A 25,117-nucleotide genomic window follows, 5' to 3' on the forward strand; every position below is an offset into this window, starting at 1 on the left:
AAGGCACGATGACCTTCTTTATTGCAATGGAAACAGGTACCACGAAAGCCTCCTCTTCCTTGTCCACGTCCTTTACCTTTTCCTCTCTGATTTCCAAAGTCTTGATGACGGGAGCGGTTGAAACCCTCATTCCTCTAGTTCCTGCTAGTACCCACATCTTCATTTTTCTTTTGGGTTTCATTTCGACCTCCAAATGACCTACCGCTTCCCCTTCCTCCTTGACCACGCCCTCTTTGTCTCCCTTCAAACCTCTTGTTCAGCTTCTCTTTAACTCGTAGGGCAAACTGGTATGCCTCTTCAACGCTGATCATTCTTACCAAACTTAATTCCTCCTGGATGCTAGGTCGCAATCCACTGATATAACGAGCAACCTTCTACTTATTTGCTTCTGCATGCCCTGCTCTAATCAAAAGTCAATAAAACTCCTCTGTATATTCTTGGACTGATCTTCCTGCTTGCTTTAGCCCATGCATCTTCTTAAACAAATCAAGCTCGTAGTCCGGAATGAACTGCTTCTTTAATTTGTCCACCATGCGATCCCACCTTGTGATCTTCTCCTTTCCTCTTCTATTTCTTTCCAATTGAACCTCTTGATACCAGATTTTGGCATGGCCTTTCAGCTTGGCCTTTGCAAACTTAACCCTATCTGGGTCCCTGATATCCTCATACTCAAAGTATTCTTCCAGTTCATTGATCCAGTCGATCAACTCATCTGGTTTCAGATTTCCTAAAAATACACCCACATCAATTGTAAGTCTTCTCCCAAATTTAGTAATGGCCCTAAAAAGCCTTTCCTCTGCCTGATTCAGAACTTCCCTGTCAAATTCCCCTTCTGGTCCAATTTCTTCTTCTTCATTGTCATCCTCACTGTCGTCACCTGCGGCAACATTTGTTCCTCTACGGAGCTCCTCCTGCAATGCTTGTACCTGCCTTTGGAGGGCTCTAACCTCCTTAGGATTAAGAGCTCTGGCCCTTCCACCACGCTCTCTTCATGGAGGTATCTTCTTAACTCAAACCCACAACTACACAGTCCTGGTGCAAACTGCCTCACAGTCGGCGTTCTATCTACACACTCAGGAAAACCTGCTCTGATACCACTTGATGGGAACACAACCCACGCACAAAATGGACACAACAGGAAAAGGGAAATTGTATTAACTGTGAAAATAAGCTAGTACATTTAGTACAGAGAAAATAGACTTCAAAACATGCCCTAAGGGCTTACAATAACATAAATCTGGAGATAATTTCTCCTTTCAGTACCTCCTCTCAAACTCCACTCCGAACTACCTTTTACAATGCCAGAAATGTCCTTAAATAGACCCCGGAGGGTTAAGGACTAGGAATACATTCTAGAAAGTGCTAGTAGGCATCCACCGACCAAGTAGAAGGCTCCAGAAGCTGCGTTAGAAGTTGGTGCAAATCTAGAAGAATCCAAAAATGGTAACCGAACTTCCGGGAGGCATAACTTTTGAACCGTAGCTCCGATTGACGAACCGTTTACATTTTCGGAAAGCTCTCGAAGCGTTCTACAGCCCTATGGACCAGCTTCACTCGTCCCCCATTTTTCGGCCCTTTTCAAAGTCATTTAATGCCCCTAACCTGACTTTGAAGCATTCTTAGGAGGTCTCCAAAACTCGAAAAATTGTGATAACTTTCAAACCGTGGGTTCTTTTGACTTGATTCTTTTTCTGGAATGCTCTAAATTACAATTACATTCATCTGGCCAATTTACACCTCCTAGTTCACCAAAATGATGGCTCAATTACATACTCCAATTTTTTCGGTATTTATACGTATCCCAAGGTGTTCAAATACTCTATCTTAGAACACTGATAGTGGAACTGTGAGAGTTGGAACCTTTATTTGACCCAAATGGGTATCCAGAAATGAAAACACATGAAACAAAAACTAAGTCTAAGTACATTTTTTGGGTGACACAGGATTGCCCTTATACCTCTGGATGCTCCTGCATCACAAATTCAATCACCAAAACTAGCCTCCCCTGTGTCCTGCTGACTTACTATAAATAATATGCCTGAAACTGAGTAAATCAACTTTGTTTTGGCCCAAATTGGAGATGACTAGGCCAAAACACTCTAAGATCCCTTTAAACCCTTTGTTAGCCCTCGAGACCATATAGAACTAGGCTAACACACTCACACTTGGTCAACTGCTAAAGTGGGGACATTACAGTCCGCCCCCCCTTGAAATTGCTTGTCCTCAAGCAATCTCAATCCAGCCTACTGAATAACCTGCTCACTCTCCCATGTAGCATCCTCCTCCGGCAAGAATTTCGATCTGATCAAATACTCCTTCACTATCCTAGTTCTGAGTTTCCTCTCTCAGGTGTTCAAAATAGCCTCAAGTACTAACACAAGCTTCCCCTCCTCATCCAAAGGGGGTAAATCTATTGAAGGAACTACACTCTGACCAATGGCTTTCTTAAGCCTTAACACTTAAAATACATTGTGCACCCAACTGCCCTCTAGAAGCTCAAGCTCATAGGCGACTTCTCCCACTCTGTGAATCACCCTGAAAGGACCATAAAATCTAGGCTTTAGCTTTTCTGCGTCACTCCTCTTGAGCGATGACTACCTATATGTTTGTGTTAGCCCTATTCTGAGTCGCCATTATTCTTGATTTTTCTAAGCTTTCCCTAAACATGCTCAATTCAGTTATTGAAGTTTCCTGCCTTTATTTAATGTTTCCCCGGTCACCGAAAAACATTGTACAAAATTACCTGTGCTATCCGTCACATCTTGTGTATTCTGAACCTCTTTGAACCCCTTTGAACCTCAGTTCGAAGTAGTTCAAAGAAGTTCAACCAAAGGGATTTATACTAACCATTTTCTTGTAGGTAATGCGTGCCAAGGACTACAAAGTGTTCCTTTTAACTACTTCGAACCCCTTTGAATCTCGATTTGAAGCAGTTCGAAGTGGTTCTATAACTAAGGCTTTTTGGCAAAAAGTGATTATGGTTGGCTAAAAAATCCCAATTCCCAAGGCATTAATTGACAAGTCAGAAGGTAATAATTTAAAGGTGTGCCTTAATTTTAACCATGAGGAAAGTCATCATCATGACTTAAAATGGGAAATCTTTCGCCTGAAAAGAAAATTGGGTGTCAAATGAAAGTAATTATTGTCAGAACAGCTGCAAAGGGAAGTTATTTAATAAAGGGTCTTGTCAAAGGATTTCAAACGTGTGAACCCAGCCACAACTGATTTGCCATGAATGCCTCATTATGAGGCCATACATTCGCTTGTATGTTCTCTTTTTCCTTTAAAAAGAACATAAGTTTCCTCTTTGTTTATTATGTGAAGGAAAGATTTGAAGGAGTGACTAAGAGACAAGGAAAAGAGGTCATTTTTCTCAGCGAGTTATAGGTGAGAACATAGAAAAACCTCCTCTTTGTTCTACCATCTGTGTTCTTTTCAAGATAAAATCAGTTTTGGGCTTTACTTTCTTTGTTTGAGATGAAATCTGTACTGCATTTCTTTGGGAATGTTTCAAGTCTAGAATGTAAGAGACCCATCATTAGTGATACCAATTTAGAAGGTGTTAGAGTAGAAAAATTGCAATCCAATTTCCTTGAGCGAGCTGATGAAATGAATGGTTGTATGGAAATCTTGACTAGTGGCCTAATTGAAGCTGCAGCTTTTCCTCCTGCTCTGTTAAGCCTTGAATTGCTTCAACTTTGTATTGATCACTATGATGTGAGAAGTAAAAGTATCTTAAACAAGGATGGAGAATCTATGTTGTCTATTTCTAGGGAAACCATTGCCTCAATTTTACGCCTTCCTGAATACACATTTGCTGCATTTTCTCCTATCTAGTCCCCAGTTGAGTATCAAGAAAGTCCAAGTAAATATCGTAACATCCTAGCCAGGAAGTTGACAGAAACCAATTATGGTAGAGGTTCAAAGCTGCCCAAGATAGTTACTAAAGATAATATGAAACCCTATATTCATGATCTTATAGTGCTGTTGCATTGGGTTAAGGGTTCAGTTGATGTTTTCCTTTTTGAAGAATGGATGTTTCGTTATGTGGAGATCATTTTAAAAGGGGAGCAGTGGATGGATTGGGCTGAAGTAGTTGTTAATTCATTAAGAAGCTAGCTCAAACCCGCTAAGGAGTCTAAGCAAAATTTTTACATGGCCTCTTACCTCACATATTGTGTTGCTTGTGTCAATAACATCACCTTCCTCCCACATGAAACTTGGAGTGAAGAAATAACAGTCTATCAATACTGCCCTTTACTTCAAAAAGACAGGGTGATAGAAAATTTTAGAAAGGTACATGATGTGTTGATAGAAAGTGTGCATTTGGCTCTGAAAAAGGCCCCAATACCTAGATTGTCTTCAGAAGCCCTAAAATTGATTCAGAACTATGAAAGCTATTTCATCTAGTTTCCTAAATTCACTTATTTGAGAGTAGGTGGGTTTGAGGATGAATCAATGAAGCTGCCACATTATGCACTTGATTGTTTTGTTTTGGCTGAAGTTTGCAAACAATTGTTTTCTGTAATTAAAGATAATCTACCTCAAGAAAATTGAGAGTCAGTGTTTCCTATCAAACTCAATTCTTTAACCTATAGCAGCATGATTAACACCTTAGTCATAGGGAGTAATTTGCTTGGTTTTGGTTTTGTATCTTATCAAGGAAGAAGAGATTTTGACAGTAAAAGATTTGCAGCTCAAGTTCTTGGCTTAAAAGGTCACTCATCTATAGTCCCACATTTAGAAGACTTGTGGCAGGATTGCAAAAATGAAGAAGTGTTAAAGAGAGACCCTTCAAGGCTAACACTTCAACAAATTAATTCCCTCAAACTGAAATTTCAATTAGGAGTAGTTGAAGATGGTTCAGACATTGTTAAACCAAGATGGGAGGAGGCCAGTGAGTCGAAACAGCTAGAAGTGGATTGGAATCAAGAAGAGGAGGATGACATAAATCTAAGAACTAGATCCATCCTCACCCATATGGACAACTGGCTAAGGAGACAAAGCATGAAAAATAGTCAATGAACCACCATCTGGAAAATCTCCAAAAATAGTTTATTTTTCTGAACCACTAACTTCTGACATTCAGGTTTCATCCCCTGTTGCAAGTAATGTATCAACTCCTAGTAGGCAGAAAAGAACACCTTCCCCTGCACAGAATACGGCTCCTAGAACTAGATCTAAAACCAAGTCTAAGGCTCTTGTGCAACAAGAAGTTCAAAAGGATAAGATGATGACCCAAGGACAAGATCTAGGCGATGGTCTCAGTTTCTCAAATAATCCTGATGGTGATGTGCATTTGATTAAAGCCCCCAAGACAAACCAACCTAGGTTCATGACTCCTACTAGAGATACTCAAGGAATCTCTAGTAATCCTATTATTCCATCTTAGCTATCCAACTCAATTAGCAAGAAAAGGAATCTGCAGCCGATGTCTACACCAGTGAAGGACATTGTAACCAAGTATGTGGCTCGTGTCTCCAAAGTTAAGAAGCTAAAAATGTAATGTCCCCTTTCTAGCATTCATAGCATGATGTTGTCGTTAGCCTATTTCCCCATAGTCCCGTAGGCTAACTAGGACATTAAAGGGGCTTAGAGGCCATTTGGCCTAGACAGTTTCAGTTGCAGGTCTTTCTGAGGGGTTCTGAGGCAACTTTGGGCATACTTACTATTTATAGTAAGTCATCTTGGACATGGCCGGACATTCAGTCACAGTGGTATGTCGATGGTAATTGTTTAAAATCGACAAGAAGATTTATTTATCATTGATAAGATTTGTTATGCATTGATAAAGCCATTTTATAAAGTTAAATTTAAATATTTAACTTTATTAATGCATAGACTATAGTTTGTGGGAAATATTTAAATTAAAAGAGTTCCCTTTATTTTTATAACACATTGGAGACATAAGGTACATAAAGGGAGTTATGTTTTATCCCACATTGAGAAAACGAAGGATTGAGCTCTTGTGAGAACACTATAAAAGAAATGGAAGAGCTTTTTTTTTGTATGCTTGGATGAAGATTAATGTTATGTTGCTAGATATTTGATTATCGGGCTTGGAGGACGGAATCCCTCTTTGCTAGCATTCTCTTCGCTGTTGGAAGACACAGTCAGGAGGATCAAGGGTGTTTTCACTTCAGGAAACACACTGGGTTTCATTTGGGGCGTTTGCATAAAGAAATTTACAAGGGTTTGAGGTGCAGATCTGAAGTTAGTTTTTGCTACAGTCGGCATGAACAATATTTTGCTACAGTACAGTGTGAACAGTGTTGGTATCAAGTTTACTTGTTTTTCCGGCTGATTAGAAGTTTGGAGGGCTGGCCGACTACATCTACAAAATACTACGGCCACTAATTCCAGGTTTCTTCTGTCAAATTTTGATATTTTGCATAATAATTGTTGAATACAAGTCTGAATAGTTGTTGCAGCCTTTAAGGCAGCTGTAAGTGCACATCTACATTTAAAAATCACCCTTTATTAGCAGATTGAAAGAGTTTCCAGATTTTTCATATACTATTGAATGTGTACCAAGTGTTTGTGAAAATGTTATGATGTGTATTATGCATTTTAATGTCACTTCATAGTTGTTCGTAAATCTACTCATTGGAAAGCAATTTATTGAGGAAATCAGCTTTATGAGTTTGCATACAAAGTGTTTGACAATATTCCTTAAGTTAAATTTCTGCAAGTCGAAGTTCAAATCAGGGGAGGATATTACAAAAAACCGATGCTCATTTGATTAAAGATCTCGTGACTGGAAAAATAACAGCAGAAGTAGCCACCTATAAGCAGAAAACTGAATCTGGCAATATTGACACTGAAGGTCTTAAGGTTACTTCCATCGAATTAGGAACTATTAACAGGAGCATAGGTAACCAATTTTTCAAGTTCTCTGCAGATCACATGCTAACCCAGTCAGAAAAGGACAATAAAGAAAAGAAGGAACTCAAGGCATTGGTAGTGACCATGGCTGCCTACATAGATTCATTGATGAATCTTGGGGCTCTTCCAGTGGTTCAGAACCCAGAGTCCTTTGATCCTAATTCCGTAGACAGCCAACAATTGGTTAAACAAATTCAAAAAGGGAAACAGCTTTCGGATGCAATGCAGGGCTGGATAACTTCCATCCTTAAAGAGGGCAACAAATTTATTCTAGATTTCACTACTACATATGCTGAAGGGGAGACAGTCTTGGGTGAAATTCAACCTATTACACTAGGATGGGAGTCCGACCGAAACTGATGTCAGGCCATTGTGTTTCAGATTACTGAAGTTGAGAAATATGGGGTAATCAAATTTCTGGGCAGGAACCTATGAAAACCGTAGATTCCTATATGTTATTTATCCTAAAAATAATATGGGCTGAAAAGAATCAATCTACATGGAGGCTATTAAAGAAATGCAATCCATTGAAAATAAGATTGTTGAGATGCATGAAGAGCTTTTATAGGATATGAACGTGGTAAATCCTACAGGAATTCTGCAGTTCGACGATGGCAATATGGATCTTGAGACACTAACAAAAAGCTTCAATGATGCAATTATGAAGATTAAAGACACTGACACACCCACTGCTAGCGATTTCACCATGCTAGCAAACATTGAATCCATGTTGTATTTGAACGAGAACCTCATGCCGCGGCAAAGTCTAAAGATCAAAGAATTCAAGTGGCAAAAAGATGCTTGTAGATCTAAGCTGCTAAGTTTAAAGAACCCACACTCTCATGCGATGCAAGAGTTCACAAACAACTTCAGGAGCTAGAAGCTAGTGAGGCAAACCGTGGGTGAAGCGGAGAAGACCGGCGATGAAGTCTGATCGAACAGTTACTTTCCGTTGTTTCTTTTTGAAACTATTTCAAAACTGTTTTTATTTACTATAACTGTTTTAAACGAAAGGCTGGACTTTAATGGAGGCCTTTTCGGATATGTTAAAAAACTATAAATGCTGGAGCATTGAACTAGCTAAGGGTTAGAATTCAATAAGTTAGAATATACTATGATAAAGTTAGTTCTTTTGATATAATCAAAATAGCAATAGACAGATAGAATATATATAAACACTCTTTTGGATGACTGTGTGTTGAAGAAAGTTTTTGAATATATATATATATATATATCATCTTTGATCGTGCTTTAAAACTTGGTGTTTAAAGCAATTTAGTCATTGATACTTTGTGAACACTAATGATTTATTGTATGTAATATCTGTTGTTGTTTCTTTGCAATTTATGTTCATCAATTCCTTTGCATGATTGTTTTAAGGCTACTTTAGCATTTACTCCCTTTCAATTAATTTGTCTTCGATGAAAAGACCATGGGCTTTTCATTCATTTTTGTAAAATAAATAAGTTGATTGTTACCTCACCGCCTAAGAGTGTGTGAGAGTTCCTTATGCACTTTCTGGTAAAAGCACGCAATCGGTTCTTGTTAGTTTCCTTGAATCTATTGATAAATTTTGTGAAGGGAGCTGTACTTATAAATGCAGAGAGAAAACAAATAACATGAATTTTTCTCAACTTTGTGAACATTATTGTGTTTTCCAATCTTGGGTATAGAGTAAGTTTTGTGTAGTGAGAAAAGACAATCTATTCACTAACAAGTTGTAGCCTCAAATACACCATATCCCCTACCTCGAAACTGCGCACTACCCTATGCTGATCAGTATACAACTTCTACTGATTTTGAGCCTATTGTATGTTCTCCTTGAGTGCTCTAAGGATATCCTAACTATCCTGCAATAGGTCTTTGGCTTTGGGCACTCTGTTGTTCCCTAAAACTAAATCCATGAAGTTGGGTGCTTCGTACCCATACAATGCCATAAATGGAGTCATCCTGATGGTCATGTGATATGTGGTATTGTAACAATACTCCCCCATGTATAACCACTTGACCCATGCTCTCTGTTGCACAGTCACATAGTTCCACATATAGCCTTCCACCCATTTATTTACTATTTCCATCTACCTATCTGAGGGTGGTAACTTGTACTAGGTGTAAGATCTGTACCACATAGCATGAACAACTCCTACCAAAAGGTGCTTATGAACTTGCTATCCCTATCACTAACAATAAATCTCGGTATCCCATGCAACCTAAAGACCTCTCTGAAGAATAAATCTGCTACCTGTGCTGCTGTATAAGTAGAAGGAATAGTAAAGAAGTGAGCAAACTTTGTTAATCTGTCTACCACCACATAAATACAATCTCTTCCCTGTACTCGTGGTAAACTAGTGATGAAGTCCATAAAAATACTTTCCCATTTCCTATCCAGGATGGGCAAGGGCTGTAGTAAACCTGCAGGAAATGTGTGCTCTCCCTTATTCTGCTGACAAACTGCACACTCCCTGACATACTTTTGAACATCATCCTTGAGCCCTCTCCATGAGAACCGCTGTCAGATCTGTCTATAAGTCTTGAAGACCCCTGGATGCCTAATTGTAGGTGCACCATGAAATGCTCTTAGAATCTCCTCTCTAAACTGTGATGTAGAGATCAAATAAACCTTGTCATGAAATTTGATCAACCCATCCAACACCGCATACCTGTCATCCTAAGTAGTGCCCGTAACTATCCCAGAAGCCCAATCATCTCCTGCATAGTCCTCTGTCAGATCACATAAGTGAGGTCTCCAAGATAAAGCATCAGCCACCACATTTTTCTTACCTTTGACAAAATCTATATCAAAATCATAAGCCCGCAATTTAGTAACTCATTTCTACTACCAATCATTAAGATCATGCTGGCTCATGAAGTATTTAATACTATTGTGATCAGTTTTGATCACAAAACGCCCTACTAAATATGATCGGAATTTGTCCAATGCATGCATTATGGCCAATATTTCACTATCATAGATAGAATAACTCCTCTCAACTCCTTGGAGCTTCCTACTCTTGAATGCAATGGGGTGTCTCTCCTGTATCAATACTGCTCCTATCCTGTCTCCTAAAGCATCAAAGTGAAGCTCAAATGGCTTCATGAAATCAGGTAGAGCTAGAACTAGACAAGATGACATCACCTTTTTGAAGTGGTCAAAACATTTATGCGCTGCCTCTGTCCATGTGAAGGCTCCTTTCTTGGTAAGATTTGTCAAAGGTTCAGCAATCTATGAGAATCCCCTAACAAACCTCCTATAAAAACCACATAAACCAAAGAACCCCTTAAGCTGTGTGAGGTTTGTGGGGGAGTAGGCCAATCCACAATAGCTCTAATCTTTTCAGGATCAACTTGAACACCATCGGCACTAATGATATGCCCAAGGTAAAGGAGCTCGGTCATGCCAAAATCGCATTTTGATTCCTTGGCATACAATGACTCTATCTAGAATTGATGACACCTCCTCCAAATGCTGCAAGTGCTCCTCACAGGTCTTACTGAAGACCAAGATATCATCACAGAAGTCCAAGACGAATCTCCTCAATTGCCCCCTGAACACCTGGTTCATACAACTTTGAAATGTGGTAGGCGCATTGGTTAGCCCAAATGGCATAACCATAAACTCGAAGTGACCATAGTGACATCAGAAGTTGTCCTCTGCTCTCATCTTGATCTTGTGGTATCCAGATTGTAAATTGATTTTGGTGAAGAGTGCATGATGCAACTCATCAATCAGCTTATCAATCTTAGGAATGGGATGCCTGTTTTTAATTTTAATTTATTTAGTGCCCTGTAATCGATGCACATGTACATCGTCCCATCCTTCTTCTTCACTAGAACTACTGTTGAAGCAAAAGGGCTTTTGCTAGACCTAATGTGCTCCATCTCCAATAGCTCCTTAATTGTCTTCTCTATCTCATCCTTGTGTTTCTTAGGATGACGATAGGGGGTAATCATGACCAGTTTGGCTCCCTCCTCAAGCTCAATAACATGCTCTATTCCTTTGTTAGGAGGAACCCCTTGTGGAATATTGCCAAATACTTTGGCATGCCTATCAAGTATCTCATTGATATCTAGTGGATGACTCTTTAACCTGTGGCTCCTGTAGAGCTAACATGATGAAACACTTTGCTGCCCACTCTATGTCATTATGCCGGAAAAGTCTATGCATTCTCCTTAGGGAGACTACTCTGCAACTCCCATTCGAAAGTCCTCTGACTACAACAATTCTTCCCTCATAGTGGAATTTCATCTCTAGTTTTGCTAGGTTGAGTGTGAACTCAACTAGTGAGGCCATCCATGTCATGCTAAGGATGACATCATAGTCTCCCATGTCCACTACATAGAACTCATCCTCCAACTCATAGCCATCTCCAAACCTGATGCGAAGATTAGATATCTTCCGAGTGCATAATAATTTGTCACCATTAGCTACCATGACTCTAAACCCAACATGCTCCTCAGTCTGTAAACGTCTCGTGGCTACTAACTATGCACCTATGAATTTATGTGTCGCCCCAATGTCGATGAGAGAGATCACTTTATGCCCCTGGATAGTACCCCTGACCCTAAATGTGATCACCTTTTGAGCCCCTATCAATCGTGCCAACGACCTATCCTCCTTAAGAATGATGTTCTCCTCTGGTGTGATACTCTCATCCGAATCAGAGTGTTGATCCTCCCCCTCTAACTGTGACTCCTCCACTGAAAAATACTCCATTTGATTTTCCTTAGCCTTGAGAGGGTACTTATGAGATAAGTCCCAAGGCTCTCTACAATGAAAACACAACTTCTTCCTCCTCAACTCATTTAGGGTGTCATTATCCAACTTCCTATTATCCTCTTTTGGTTGTGCATCCTGGTAAAAAGGTTTTTTGTCCTTATCCTTATCCTTCTTCATATGTGAATCCTTAGGCTGAAATCTGCTCTTAAAAGAAGGTGCTAAGTCACGAGCCTTCTTAGTGGCCTCTTGTAATGTATCCGGGTCATGCCCTTTGACCCAACCCTTCAAGGGATCTAAGAGTCCATTCATAAATAGCACTACTAATTTCCACTCTGAAATATATGTAACCAACACAACTAACCTCTGAAATTCACTGATGTATCTCTCAACTAATCCCCACCGCTTGAGTTGTGCCAACTCTTTAACTCAGGATCTTTGGTATCAAATCTCTCTATGAGTCCCTTAGTTAACTCCTCGTAAGATGTGATCTGATTATGCTCGAAGGTTACCATACCATGGTGCCACCACTCATGTGCTGGGTCATCCAAATGAATAGCTACATACTTGATAGCCTCCTCCTCAAGCATCGGATTCAGTTGGAAGTATGTATCTACCTTCTACACCCAAGCTCATGCAGTCATCTTCCCTGAGCCATCATAATAAGGTAAAGAAAGTTTCCCAACTTTCTTGGAAACTTTCTTTCTCAGCTCAAAGTTTTGATTTCTCCCTCTTGCTCTAGGCATGTGTCTCATCCTCAAGTCCATATAATCTCGGAGCGAAATATCTTCCTGCAACTCCTGTCCACTAGCTTCCCAATCCCTTCTGAACAGATCCTATAACTCGGTAATTTAGAGTTCGTTTACTGGTTGAACCGGATCTCTGGGTGGGAAGGTGGGTAGAAGAGGTCTCGAGCCCTTTGTCCGAGCTAGGCGTGCAACATGTCTAAAGTTATCAGCCTCATTACCATTGTTGCCATGTCCATTATTATTACCATTAATGTTATTCTCAAAACAATTGTTGTTGCCTTGGCCTCTATTGTTATCATTGCCCCCATTTCCATTGTTGCATCACCTGGATTAATATTGGCGCCCATCTGTCTAGCTATAAGCTGCAACATCATATTCATTTGTCTATTCGTCTCATATTGCATACGCTGGCCCTCCTCTAACGTACCCAGTAACCATCTGAACATCACCTCCTCTTAATCTGGACCGACATTCCTGTCTCTACCTAGTCCTATATTCCTGTCATCTTGGTCACCCATACTGCTGTCTTGTTCAAAGAATTTCCATTCTGTGTTTGTATCACTAGATTCTATGTCCACCGGCAAAAATGAACTAGATTGCTCGCTCTGTGAGTCTTAATCTTTGTTGTCTTCCTCTGGTATGGAAAAAGTTAATGGCCTCTGTCACATGCTCAAAGATACATTCTAAACTTCTTTTATTTCTGACTTTAGTGTTTTAACATTTCGTCAAACACTTTTCCCTTTATCCGGCTGTTCCAAATTCCCTGTAAGACTTCCATAGGATTGCAGGACTTAAAGCTTTGATACCACTGTAATAGACACCCTAGAATTGAAAATGGCCAAAAAATGAACCAACTGCTGATAGGAATGTAGTCAAATAATTTGCATCCAACTCTTAATTTCTAAGTTAAATGTTTAAACCCCTTTCTAGATCCAAAAATAAAATGTTTGTTTGTTTTTATGTCTTTGCATAGATTTGAAACCACATAACATGAACAAGAAGGAATTTATAATAATATGCAAATTGAAGATTGAACTACTGCTGAAATAATATTTATTTTCAAACTAATAAAACCAAATACATAGCAGACATTTCAACTCACTAATTACTTCAGCATTATAACATAATATTCCAATAATGACTTCCCATTTTGCTGTTGCAGTAATATGAATAGTGTCATGCTACAGTGTTGCTACAGTAAAATCTGCCTTCAATCAGTCCAAGATCCTCATAAAATCATCCCTTCATAATGGTATAAGCATCAAACAAGAAGCGAGAATGATATGAGCAAACACCCAATTTGCTTGTAGCTAGAAATGCACCCAATCTGCCTATTAATGAAGTTGATAGCAATGAATTCCAAAGGCCAAACCCCAAGGGAATGACATCTAGAATGTCACAAGAGGATGGACGTCCTCTAATGCCAAGAACGGATCTGCAACTCACACATCAATTTTCTTCTCATATTCAACCTCCCAAATGAAGCCACTAATGCTCCCTTCTATTCTTTCTCCAAGGGTCCAATCCAATCACATGAGCAATGTGGGATAAAAGATGTGCAATATAAAACATATTAAAATAATCACTTATGTCTCCCTTAGGCGCCTCTTTTGATTTGCACACATTCCCATAAAATTTAATATTAAAGTATCACTTTAATATTTTACAACTAAATTAATTGTTACTTGAATAATACTTCAAGCATAAAAAAATATTAGCTATCAGACTCCAAATAGCATGAGTGATAGCTCATCGGAAAGCTCTTGCTGCGGAGTATCAAATTCAATCACCAAAACTAGCCTAACTTGTGTCTTGCTGACTTACAAAAACTAGTAAGTATGCCTGAAATTGAGTAAATCAACTCTGTTTTGGCCCAAACTAGAGATGACTAGGCCAAAACACTCTAAGATCCCTTCAAACCCTTCGTTAGCCCTCAGGACTTGGTCGACTGCTAAAGTGGGGACATTACATTCCAAGTGTAGTAGTTCTTTCCTTTGAATCATTGAATGCCTTCCAAGAGAAGATTGGTGATAGATGCCATGACATGTTTTGATTTTTAAAAACGTGAATATCTGAAAAGGCACAAACTTTGAGGCAAATTGAAAGAGGACCCAGAAAAAATGAAAGGACGCCTAGAAGTGATCTCAAAAATCCTAGAAAGAATCTGAAATTAGATTGTGAACCTGCTAGCTCGAAAATTGAGGCATGAAAATGATGTACCTAGAGAAAAAGGAAATCAACCCAGTTGAGATCTGCAAAAACCCACCAAGAATTTGCAAAATGTTTTTAGAACCTACACATAAAAAGAGAGTTTCAAAAGAAACCCTAGCCATTTTTGAGAAAACCAAAAAATGGCAAATTGACTGGAAAAAAATTGTGGAAATGAAACTATTGTCCACAAATCAAACATAGAGGGTTGAATGGAAACCCTAGACGGCCCAATAATAGCAAATATGTAGAAAACAAAGGTCAAAATGCCCAAAAAAGTAGTCACAATTTAGTAGAGAAATAGGCTCACAAAAAAATGTCAAATGTAGGCCCAAAAATGCCAAAAAGCTAGTGGCTTTTTAGACGAAGATGGTCACGCAAGCAAGGGAAAGATATATGATGCACAAGTTGCAAGAGAAAAGTCGCCCAGAGGAAAAAATATGCAGAACCCCTAGACCATTGTTACAGGACTCGAACTCGCCTCTAACTCGAAAAGTCAAAATTGGGTTCGGACTCAAACTCGGCAACTAGACTCGGCCAGGGCTCGATAAGGAATCGAAAAATCAAAAAACTCATGAAATTCAAAGATTTTAAAGGATTTTTAGGTTTTTTCATGCATCATTTTGTCAATTAACATCAAATGCACAATAATTGAGATAAATAGAAGCTACTTAACATTCGCACAATTTTGCATAGATCACAGAAGTATAAAAGCGAATTTTTGAAGGAAAAAAACTGAATAACATAATATAAAATTAAAGAGTGTCACTATCAAATATCTACAATATATGAAATCCATGGAATCAAAAGGTCAAAACATATATCAAAATATCAACTAAAGTGTAGAAGACTAAGGGTCATAGTAGCCTATGCCCTCCTACAAATACACCTAAGATAAGTCATGAAAGACTCTAGAGCTATCCTCTCTTTTTGTGTTTGAGGCTGAACCTCAGGGGCATCCTCATCCTCATCCACACCCACATAATCTTCATTATCAGACTCGGATCCATCACTCCTAGCCTCAGGGTCCAACACTAGGTCTCCTTGCACTATAACCTCCTCGACTACCATCGCTACTACCTATGCCTCCCAATCCACCTAATCAACCCACTCCACGTCTTCATCACTAAAGACAAGGTCAATAATCTTTGTGTTCCACTCTGCACATGGATCAACAATCTCTAATACAATCGGTGATATATCAGTGCCTTGGATCTGTCTATGGAGAAGGCGAAGGTTGTAGTGAACAAACTACAAAGAGATGATCATTCAATTTTTGCACAAACAATGGAAATGCAAGTAAGTTTGTAGAAGCCTCCTCCAATGCTTCCTTTAGCTTCTCTCATTACTTAAGGGCAAGCTACAAAGTTGCACAAACAATCAACAATTGAAATGGGAGAGCCAACTAGTTTGCTAATTTCTCTCTCAAAACCCCAATACTCTTCTCTAACTCTTTTCTCTCTATCACAAGCATTAGCAAAGGATGGAATAACCTTTTTAGGTAAAATAGATGTTATACAAAGCACAAACAATTCACTTAGCCCTATATTTTATTATTTTTTGCACTTATCAGTCATCCTACTAGAGAGAGTCCAGAGCTCGGGACTCTGCGAGTCAGGAGAGTCCTTGGACTTGATGAGTCCATGCTGACTTTGCCAGGACTCTGCTGAGTCCGAGTCCAGACGCCATTTGCCTAGGAAATGTGGACTCTGGCTCGGACTCACAGAGTCCTGCTCGGACTTGTAGAGTCTCATAACTATGGCCTAGACAGATTTTAGAAAATATCCCCGCAAACAAATTTTTGAGCCCAGCCAGGCAAAGGATGTTGAAAATCTGGAGTCTAAAATTTTATGAAAAAATTAAAGATTTTCAAAACTTATTCCGAAAAATAACTAAAAAAAAATTTCAATGATGAAATTATAATTTTTTGGAAAAAATACCTCTAATGTCATATTATGTTAAAATAATGAATGTGTTATTAAACAAAGATCATAAATGATCTGTATATACAACTATACACAATAATGTTTCTATAATGAACAAAGAGAGAGAAATAGAAACATTCTGAAGAGAGAAAGAGGAAGTTTCCATATTGAATAGAGAGAATATGGAAACATAGAAAAAGAGTGACCGTTACAAATAGAAATAAATCCACGCAAGAGAGAGAAACAAAAATAGAGAGTTTTTTTAGCATCAACTTTTCGGATCATACTACATGATCCATCATTAGGATGAGAGACTACCAGACTATCATATTTCATATTCTGGTAGTCTCTCATCCTGATGATGGATCATGTAGTATGATCCGAAACGTTGAAGCTAAAAAAACTCACACAATCTAATCCAGAAACATTGCTCTCATTATTAATGGATTGTGGAAATCTGATAATGTTAAAAAATAGAGAGATTTAACTCTAATATAAAGAGACTAATGACTTGATCCAGTATTGTTAAAGTCAATTATGAAAAGGGAAACCCTTACCACCCCAAGGTGCCCTTAGCTGCTAAAAAGAAGGTAACAACTTGATGCATTTCTTTTATAATAAACAGTGGACAGTGACTGATAATATTAGAATTTAAAGACCCCCTAAAAAGGATATATCAACTCCATGCAATTCCGATAACCAAATTTACAAGAACAGAAATTATTTGTGAGAAGGCTATCTAGATGCCTAACGAAATTCCTTGTAAAATGTTATTTTCTTTTAACTCAACTAGTAACTCAATAGAAATGAAATCAAACCTTCGAATCTGGATGAAATTCAAACAAACATATACCAGATTGAAAAAAATAGTACAATAATAGATGATTTTTCAAATCTCTTTATTGACTCTTTTATGGTTGGGAGTTTTGACCTTCTCATCAATAGGGATCTCATTAATTCATGCTAAACTACGTTTAAAGGAAAAAAATGCATGCTTGTTAGAGACTGAGTACCATACTTTCTTTTACAATCAATTTGTAATCTTTCCATAGAACATGTCATTTTATGTATGTCCATGACTCTCAGTCATGTCTCTTGTAAATAAAGTCATCAAAGGTATCCATCACTGGCGCTTGTTCATTACATTGTTCAACCCCTTCAGGAGCTGCTAAAAGAGACTAATAAGGCCAGAATAGATATTTTATCTAATAAGAGGAGTCAGTGAATTGAATATCCTTGTGTTATCTTGCATTTACTAAATTGTGAATATCCTTTCCAGAGTATAGAAAGCTTTTATTTTTGTTTTCATTGAGCTAGGTAGATTCTACTTTATAGCAATTCATTTGTTCCAATTTGCTTATTTGTTGTTTTTTATTCAATTTTAATTTGTGTATATTTTCTAGTGTTTGCTTTAACTACAAGAGGTGAGCATGTTCATGTTTCATCGGATTAGGCATTCCATCTTAAACTAAAACCATAAATCTCATGTCTGATTAATAATGCTCGCAGATTTAATTGTGTAGTAGGTTTTAGCACCAAAATTTCAGATGACAGAACTGCAGAAGGTTTACATCAAGGTCTTGAATCACACTCAATGTTTGCACTAAAAATTACTACACAGTTACATCCAAAAGCATGCTTTATCACAGTCATGGAGTCTGTAAATAGTCTATTTTTTCTTGTATTGTGTGGAAGTGCTGAATAACCTTCTGCATGTACATGTGGCCTTGTGCCTTCACTTGAGAAAAACAAGATAGGCTCTACCTGAAGTTTGTTTGCATTGTATGCTAAAATAAACTCCTATGGTTCTAGATTTAATTCTAGCTTATTAAATAAGGAAGCCTACAGCACTAATTTATAGAACGAGACATCCTTAGATAATTGTAATTTTTTTCTACAATTTAAGAGCCAATAAATTGAAATTTGAATTCTTTCAAAAGTCTTTTCTCTTTGACCCTGGTCCAAGCTGTTCTCAGAGACATTTTATTTAGCAATCACTTTGCTAAATCAAAAATCACTTCACCGTAACACAATAACTGGTTCTTTCCTTCCTCTTTGTACATCTCCACTTGTAAGGGAAGATGTACGTACACATAATTTTGAATTAAATTTCCTCCATGACTTCATATTTATTTATTTTCTTTATTAGAGGTTGCCCGAGTTCTTGTGACAATTAATGCAGTTCAGTCACTTCTACCAGTTTAGGTTCATCTGTGAACATTAATATAATTTCAATCTCCACCAAGCCCAACTAAGCTCATGTACCCAAATAAGACATATGAGGCAGGTTCCTGACTTTTGAATCATAATACAGTGTGCATAGAAATATGTCAAAATAACAGAATACATTAGTCAAACATACCATATGCATAACATATGCTTTAATGTACAAGGTAAATATGAACACTATGACTAATTACAAGCAATTGAATATGCTTGTAACCACGAGTAGTACTGAATATCAGGGGCACTCACCAGTAAAGACTTAGTCCTGACGGCACAGAAAGGGAAAAATAACCAATCATAAGTGGAAGAAACTTTAATATAGCCTGAGTATTTTTCTGGTTCGGATCATTAGCCTGAAAATGGAAAAATGAATTAAATTCCCTGCCAAAACGAATGATATATTGAAAACTGTGTATACTTTCAAGCATTTTAAAGTTAGTTTATGTCACAACACTTTCAAAATATACAAAATACAGTAGCCTCACTTATTAAAGCAAAAAAGTTGGTAATCAGCAAGCAATTTTCTTAACAAAGCCAGGTTGGCTTTGGCAATTTTACGAAGTTTTTTCCTTGGGTCTAAGATTAATTTCAAGTACTATATGCTTATAGTAAGCTAAATTTGTACAATATTCAAGGCTATGTCCTTATGAAATAATCATGAAACAGTTACAAAAGAAAAGTTTTAATACGAGTTAAAAGTGCAAAACTTCATTTCCAGTATCGTAAGATTTTCTGTTCATTCTATGCATGATTGATAATTAATGGATCCCTACATATATTGCATACATATAAAGACAATGTATTGTCATGAAAAAAACTATTAAACCGTCCATTCGATGCATGATTGATAATTATATGATCTCTATTAGGTTAATAGAAAGTTTCTATTTATATTTAATGGTTATCTATTGTAATCTATTGTAAATATTAGAATCTTTCTAATATTTAGTTAGCTTTTAGTTAATCGGATGTAATGAACTGTCCTTAATTTTTTGATCAATGCTTATGCAATTTGGAGTGTTAATTTCGTCAAACAGTTTGCAGACCACTTGGAGTAACCCTAAAATTCTTTGTACTCATTACTGTTACGTGAGATTCTGAGGTCTATGAAGAAATGCATACAATCATGATGTAAAACAGTTTGAAGGCACAACCATAGAATGAACAACTTATTTCTGTACTGTAAAATTTTATATCAGAACCTTCAAATGTAACCTCAGTTCAAGAACAGTATATCTCCAGGCTTTTCGAATTTGAATGAGGCTCCAAATATATATTGAGATTCAAAAAAAAAAAATTAAGGAATATTAATTCTGTTCAATACAAGCACAGAATGGATTTAAGAGCCTGACGTTACAGACCTCTTGTTAAGCTGGAACTGCTGGAAGTCATACTTGCCGTATGGAGACGTCATGTGCTAACCTTCCCTAGTGCCGTAGACCCAACAACTGGTTTGGTTCCCACTCCATGTCTGATTCGTATCTCTTCCAATGATGTGGACTTGCTGCACGGCAACCCTCCTCACGATTTTAAAGAAACCCGACCCGTCAAAGAAGCTATGTGTTTATCCTAGCGTGAATGATCTAACTGTCCGCCAATGACCTCAGCCTATACACCTTTGATACCCGTTACTGGGCATGTCAAGGGCAACTCGGGATTTCCAAACTCGACATTCAATCTATGCTTTATCCCGTATGAATGACCATCTCCACATATAAATGTCTAGCAGGGGATCTTAACCTGAATGGGCTCTTAGCTTCAATCTATTGAAATGACATTTGAATGGCACACCATGTCTGGCAAGACTACCAATATGCCTGCACTCCAGTTACCTCGACCTGCTGGGAGTTTCCATACACCTGGGGAAAATGCATAGATACAAGTCTATTTCCAGTCGCCCAAATTTCTACCTTCTCACATCAAAAACTGCCTCTATAACAATCTTTCCAAATAGGGAGTCTTTGCAAATGTCAAAACCTGAACTGCTTCCATAAACCGATAAGGGGCTTGTTGCTACTGATATTTGCTAACACACTAGCTGATAAATCGACTGCATTTGATAACAACTACACTTACTTCATGTTTAAGCTGCAACTCATTGAACTTGCCGACTTCTACCCAGTTCCACTGCAAATACTGAAGAAAGGAGGTTGGGGTAACATCCAACTCCTTAGAGTATTTCCAGACTTAGAGGGTTTTCGTCCTCCTAGTCTAAAATCCAGTCATAGTAACCTGAATTTAAGAGCTCTCTTCATAAATTCTTCTTGTGTTTTGATAATCCCAATGCAACCCGCATATATGGCCTCGGAATGAGGGAAAGTACAAAGAGCAAGGAATGTGGGATTAAATGTCATTTTCGTCCTGTAGTCACTTAAAGTTGTTTATAAAATAAATAACTTTAAAACATTAAAAATGACTTAGCTCTGCTCCTTTTAATAAAGTTCTGGAATAAATAAAATTAAATCCCAAATGTGATTGGATGGCATCCTCTTATAAATCGTTATTAATCTATCTGGATGTGGAGATAGATTAATCCTAACGCCCGGAGCTAAAATTGAGAAGGGGACATGACAGTCCTCCCTTCCAGAGAATGCTTGCCCTCAAGCAATCTCAATGCTAGCTGCTGCAATATAGACTCACCTTCCCAAGTGGCATCTTCATAAGGTAAGTCTTTCCAATGGATCAAATATTCCCTGACGGTTCTGTTTCGCAGCCTCCTCTCTCGGGTTTCAATCACTTCTTCTGGCACCAAAATAAGCTTACTGACTTCATCAAGCGGGGGCAAACTCACTGAAGGTATAACCTACTGACCCACAGCCTTCTTGAGACACGAGACATGAAAAACATTGTGAATTCAGCTGTCACCCGGCAAATCCAGCTCATAAGCAACTTCTCCTACCCTCCTAGTGATATAATAAGGTCCATAAAATCGGGGCTTGAGTTTCTCGGACCCACTTTTCTTCAAGGAACTCTGTCGATAGGGTTGGAGACGAAGAAAAACTCTATCGCCCACCTCAAAACTCCGTTTGGTGCGATGTCGATCAGCATATAGCTTCTGCTGATTTTGTGCCTGCTAAATATTATCCTTGAGAGCTCTGAGGATATCCTGTTGGTCCATTATCCAATCTTTGGCTAGGGGTGCCCGACTGTCCGGTAATGCCAAATCAATAAAAGAGAGCCTCATAACCATACAGAGCATGGAAGGGTGTCATCCAAATGGACATATGATAGGTGGTGTTATAGCAATACTCTCCCAAATACAGCCACTTGACCCAGGCCCTCTGCTGTCCTGCAATGTAGTTCCTCAAATAACCTTCCACCCACTTATTCACTATCTCGCTCTGGCCATCAGTCTATGGATGATAACTCGTGCTAGGAGTCAATTCTGTACCTGTCAATCTAAAAATCCCCTGCCAAAAGGTACTGAGAAACCTGTTGTCTCTGTCACTCACAATAGTTTTGGGTAATCCGTGGAGCCGGAAAACCTCTCAAAAAAACAATTCAGCTACCTAGGACACTGACCAGTCTGCAACTATCGCGAAGAAATGGGCATATTTGGTCAATCTGTCCACCACTGCAAAGATGCAATCCTTGCCCTGGACCCTCGGCAACCCAGTGATAAAGTCCATAGAAATGCTCTCCCATCTCTGAGCTAGAATAGGGAAGGGTTGAAGTAATCCTGCAGGAAAACCCTGTTCTGACTTGTTCTGTTGACAAGTCTGGCACTCTCTAACATGCTGTAAAACATCATCCTTAAGCGCCTTCCACGAGAATGTCCCTTTGATCTACCTGTAGGTTTTGAAAAAACCTGGGTGCCCTGCTGCTGGTGCATCATGTATGTTGCGCATAATGTCTTCCTTCAATTTAGAATTTGGTACTAGGTAAATTCTGTCCTTATAATATATAATGTCATTTAGCACCTTGTATCGCTCATCCTAAAGTATGCCATCTATGATATGACATGCTTGTGCATTTTTGGAATACTCCACTAGTAGTTGTGATCTCCAATCCATTGAAATCTCAGAAGTGACGTAGCAATCCAGCACTGGGGGTCTACAAGAAAGAGCATCAGCAACAATGTTATTCTTCTCCTTGACATACTCAATGTCAAAATCATACGCTTGAATCTTGCTGACCCATTTCTGCTGTCTTTCATTCAATTCCTTTTGTTCTAGGAAGTAACGCAAGCTATTATGATCAGTTTTAACTGTGAATTTACTTCCCACCAAGTACTGCCTAAATTTTGCTAAGGCATGCATTACGGCCAACATCTCCTTGTCATATGTGGTATACAATACCTCGCTGCCCCGAAGTTTCCTACTCTCAAAAGCAATGGGGTAACGGTCTTGCATCAAAACAGCCCCTATTTTGCTTCCCAACGCATCACACTCTAAAACAAAGGGCTTAGAGAAATCAAGAAGTGCTAACACTAGACATGGACTCATCACCTGTTTCAGCTTATCAAATGCTACCATGGCATCCTCTGTCCAAGAAAAAGCCCCTTTCCATGTCAAATCGGTGAGGGGTGCGGCTACTTGTGAAAAACCCTTGGCAAACCGCCGATAATAGGAACATAGACCAAGAAAACCTCGTAACTCCGATACATCCTTCGGTGGTGGCCAATCCAAAATTGCCTGGATCTTCTCCTAGTGCACCTTAACTCCCTCAGCACCAATCACATGACCCAAGTAAAGAATCTCAGTCAACCCAAATTCGCACTTGGATTCCTTTGCGAATAAAAAGTTTTCCTCTAATAGCCTGAGAACCTCATCCAGATGCTGTAAATGTTCCTCCCAAGTCATCAAAGAAAACCAAAACACACATTTCCTTAGCTGTTTTTTTAAAATATGGTTCATGCATGACTGGATGGTGGCTGGTGCGTTAGTGAGCCCAAATGACATCACCAAGAACTCGTAGTGTCCGTAATGGCATCTGAAGGTTATCTTATGCACATCTTCTTTCCAGACCCATATATGGTGGTACCCTGAGCGGAGATCTATCTTGGAGAAGTAAACTGCCCCGTGAAGCTCATCCAACAACTCATCAATGCAGGGAAGTGGATACCTGTTCTTTATGGTCCTCTTGTTTAGTGTGCGGTAGTCTATGCACATCCAAAGGGTGCCATCCTTCTTAACCAGCACTACTGAACATGCAAAGGGACTAGAGCTAGGTTTGATATGCCCCATATCCAAAAGCTCCTTTATCGTCTTCTCTATTTCCTCCTTGTAATGCCTAGGATGACAATAAGGCGTAGCAATAACAAGTTTGGCTCCCTCCTCAAGCTCAATAATATGCTCAAATCCTCTATCTGGAAGAATCCCTGGAGGAATATCCTCGAACACTCTCCTGTGCTTATCTATAACTATTTGAATGTCACAGTGATATTGCTGCCCTGTGTCTCCTTTGACGAGATGAAACACTCTGTAGCCCACTCTATATCATCATGCCTCAAAATAACCTCCATCCTATGAGCTTAAATCACCCTGGGACTACTATCTGATATAGCTCTAAGGATCACCAATCTATCATCCTGTAAGAACTCCAGTTGCATAGTCTCATGATCAAATGTATACCTACGGAGAGTACTCAACCATTGTCTTCCCAAAATAGCATCCAGTCCATCCAAATCAACCACGTAAAAATCAAACTCTAGAAGATAACCATCAAGCTGAATCTGAAGACCGGCTACCTTCTCTGTGCATCTCAAAACTTCTCCACCAGCTACCTTAACATCAAACTCAGGCATGGCCATTGTTTGTAAAACCCTCCTCGATACCATTTGTGTACTAATAAAATTATGTGAGGCTCCTGTATCCAAAAGGAAAATAATACGCTGGCCTCTAACAACCCCTTTCACCCTGAAAGGATGATATGCTGGATCACTCGAAGGGGTAGCTAAAACAGGAGGCTACTCGGTAGGAGTTTGTTTCTTCTTATCTTTACTGGGCTGCCCCTCAACTTCCTCCTCCTCGCTGTCCGCACTGTTATCACCTTCCTGTGGCTCTTCTACCTCTTCCTCTTCCTCAGAATGGACCTCAACGTAGTGAATTTTGCCTTTACCCAGGCATCTGTGGTCAGGAGTCCAAGGCTCCCTACAAGTAAAAGATAACTTCTTCCTCCTAAGTTCATTGCATGTCTCAAAATCCAATCTGGAGGTGTTTGTCTTTTGCTATTTTTTATTTCCCTAAAAAGAAGTGGATCCTTTATAGGTTTTCTTAGGAGGCTATAACAATGAGGTAGGTGAGTCCAAATCGTGAGCAATCTTAATGGCGTCATCCAAGGTGTTTGGTTTTAGGACTTTAACCAAACCCCTAAATCTGTCCTGTAATCCTTCTGTGAATAACATCACCTTGCGTTGTTCGAACATATTCAGTACCATCACTGATATCTGCTAAAACTCATCCATATAG

The 25,117-nt window shown here is 38.8% G+C and overlaps 1 protein-coding gene across 1 annotated transcript in view; it reads right to left on the bottom strand.

Annotated features, from left to right (window-relative positions):
* LOC149568067 (inner membrane protein PPF-1, chloroplastic-like) overlaps positions 1-25,117 on the bottom strand; it is a 214,463-nt gene that overhangs the window by 31,717 nt on the left and 157,629 nt on the right. The window contains exon 8 of the mRNA XM_089821069.1: positions 18,957-19,060. Within this exon, the coding sequence (XP_089677195.1) occupies positions 18,957-19,060 (104 nt within the window). The remainder of the gene's footprint in view (positions 1-18,956; positions 19,061-25,117) is intronic.

This window comes from Cupressus sempervirens, chromosome 3 (assembly GCF_028749045.1).
Source record: "Cupressus sempervirens isolate cs-2001-9-10 chromosome 3, ASM2874904v1, whole genome shotgun sequence".
Taxonomy (NCBI): domain Eukaryota; kingdom Viridiplantae; phylum Streptophyta; class Pinopsida; order Cupressales; family Cupressaceae; genus Cupressus; species Cupressus sempervirens.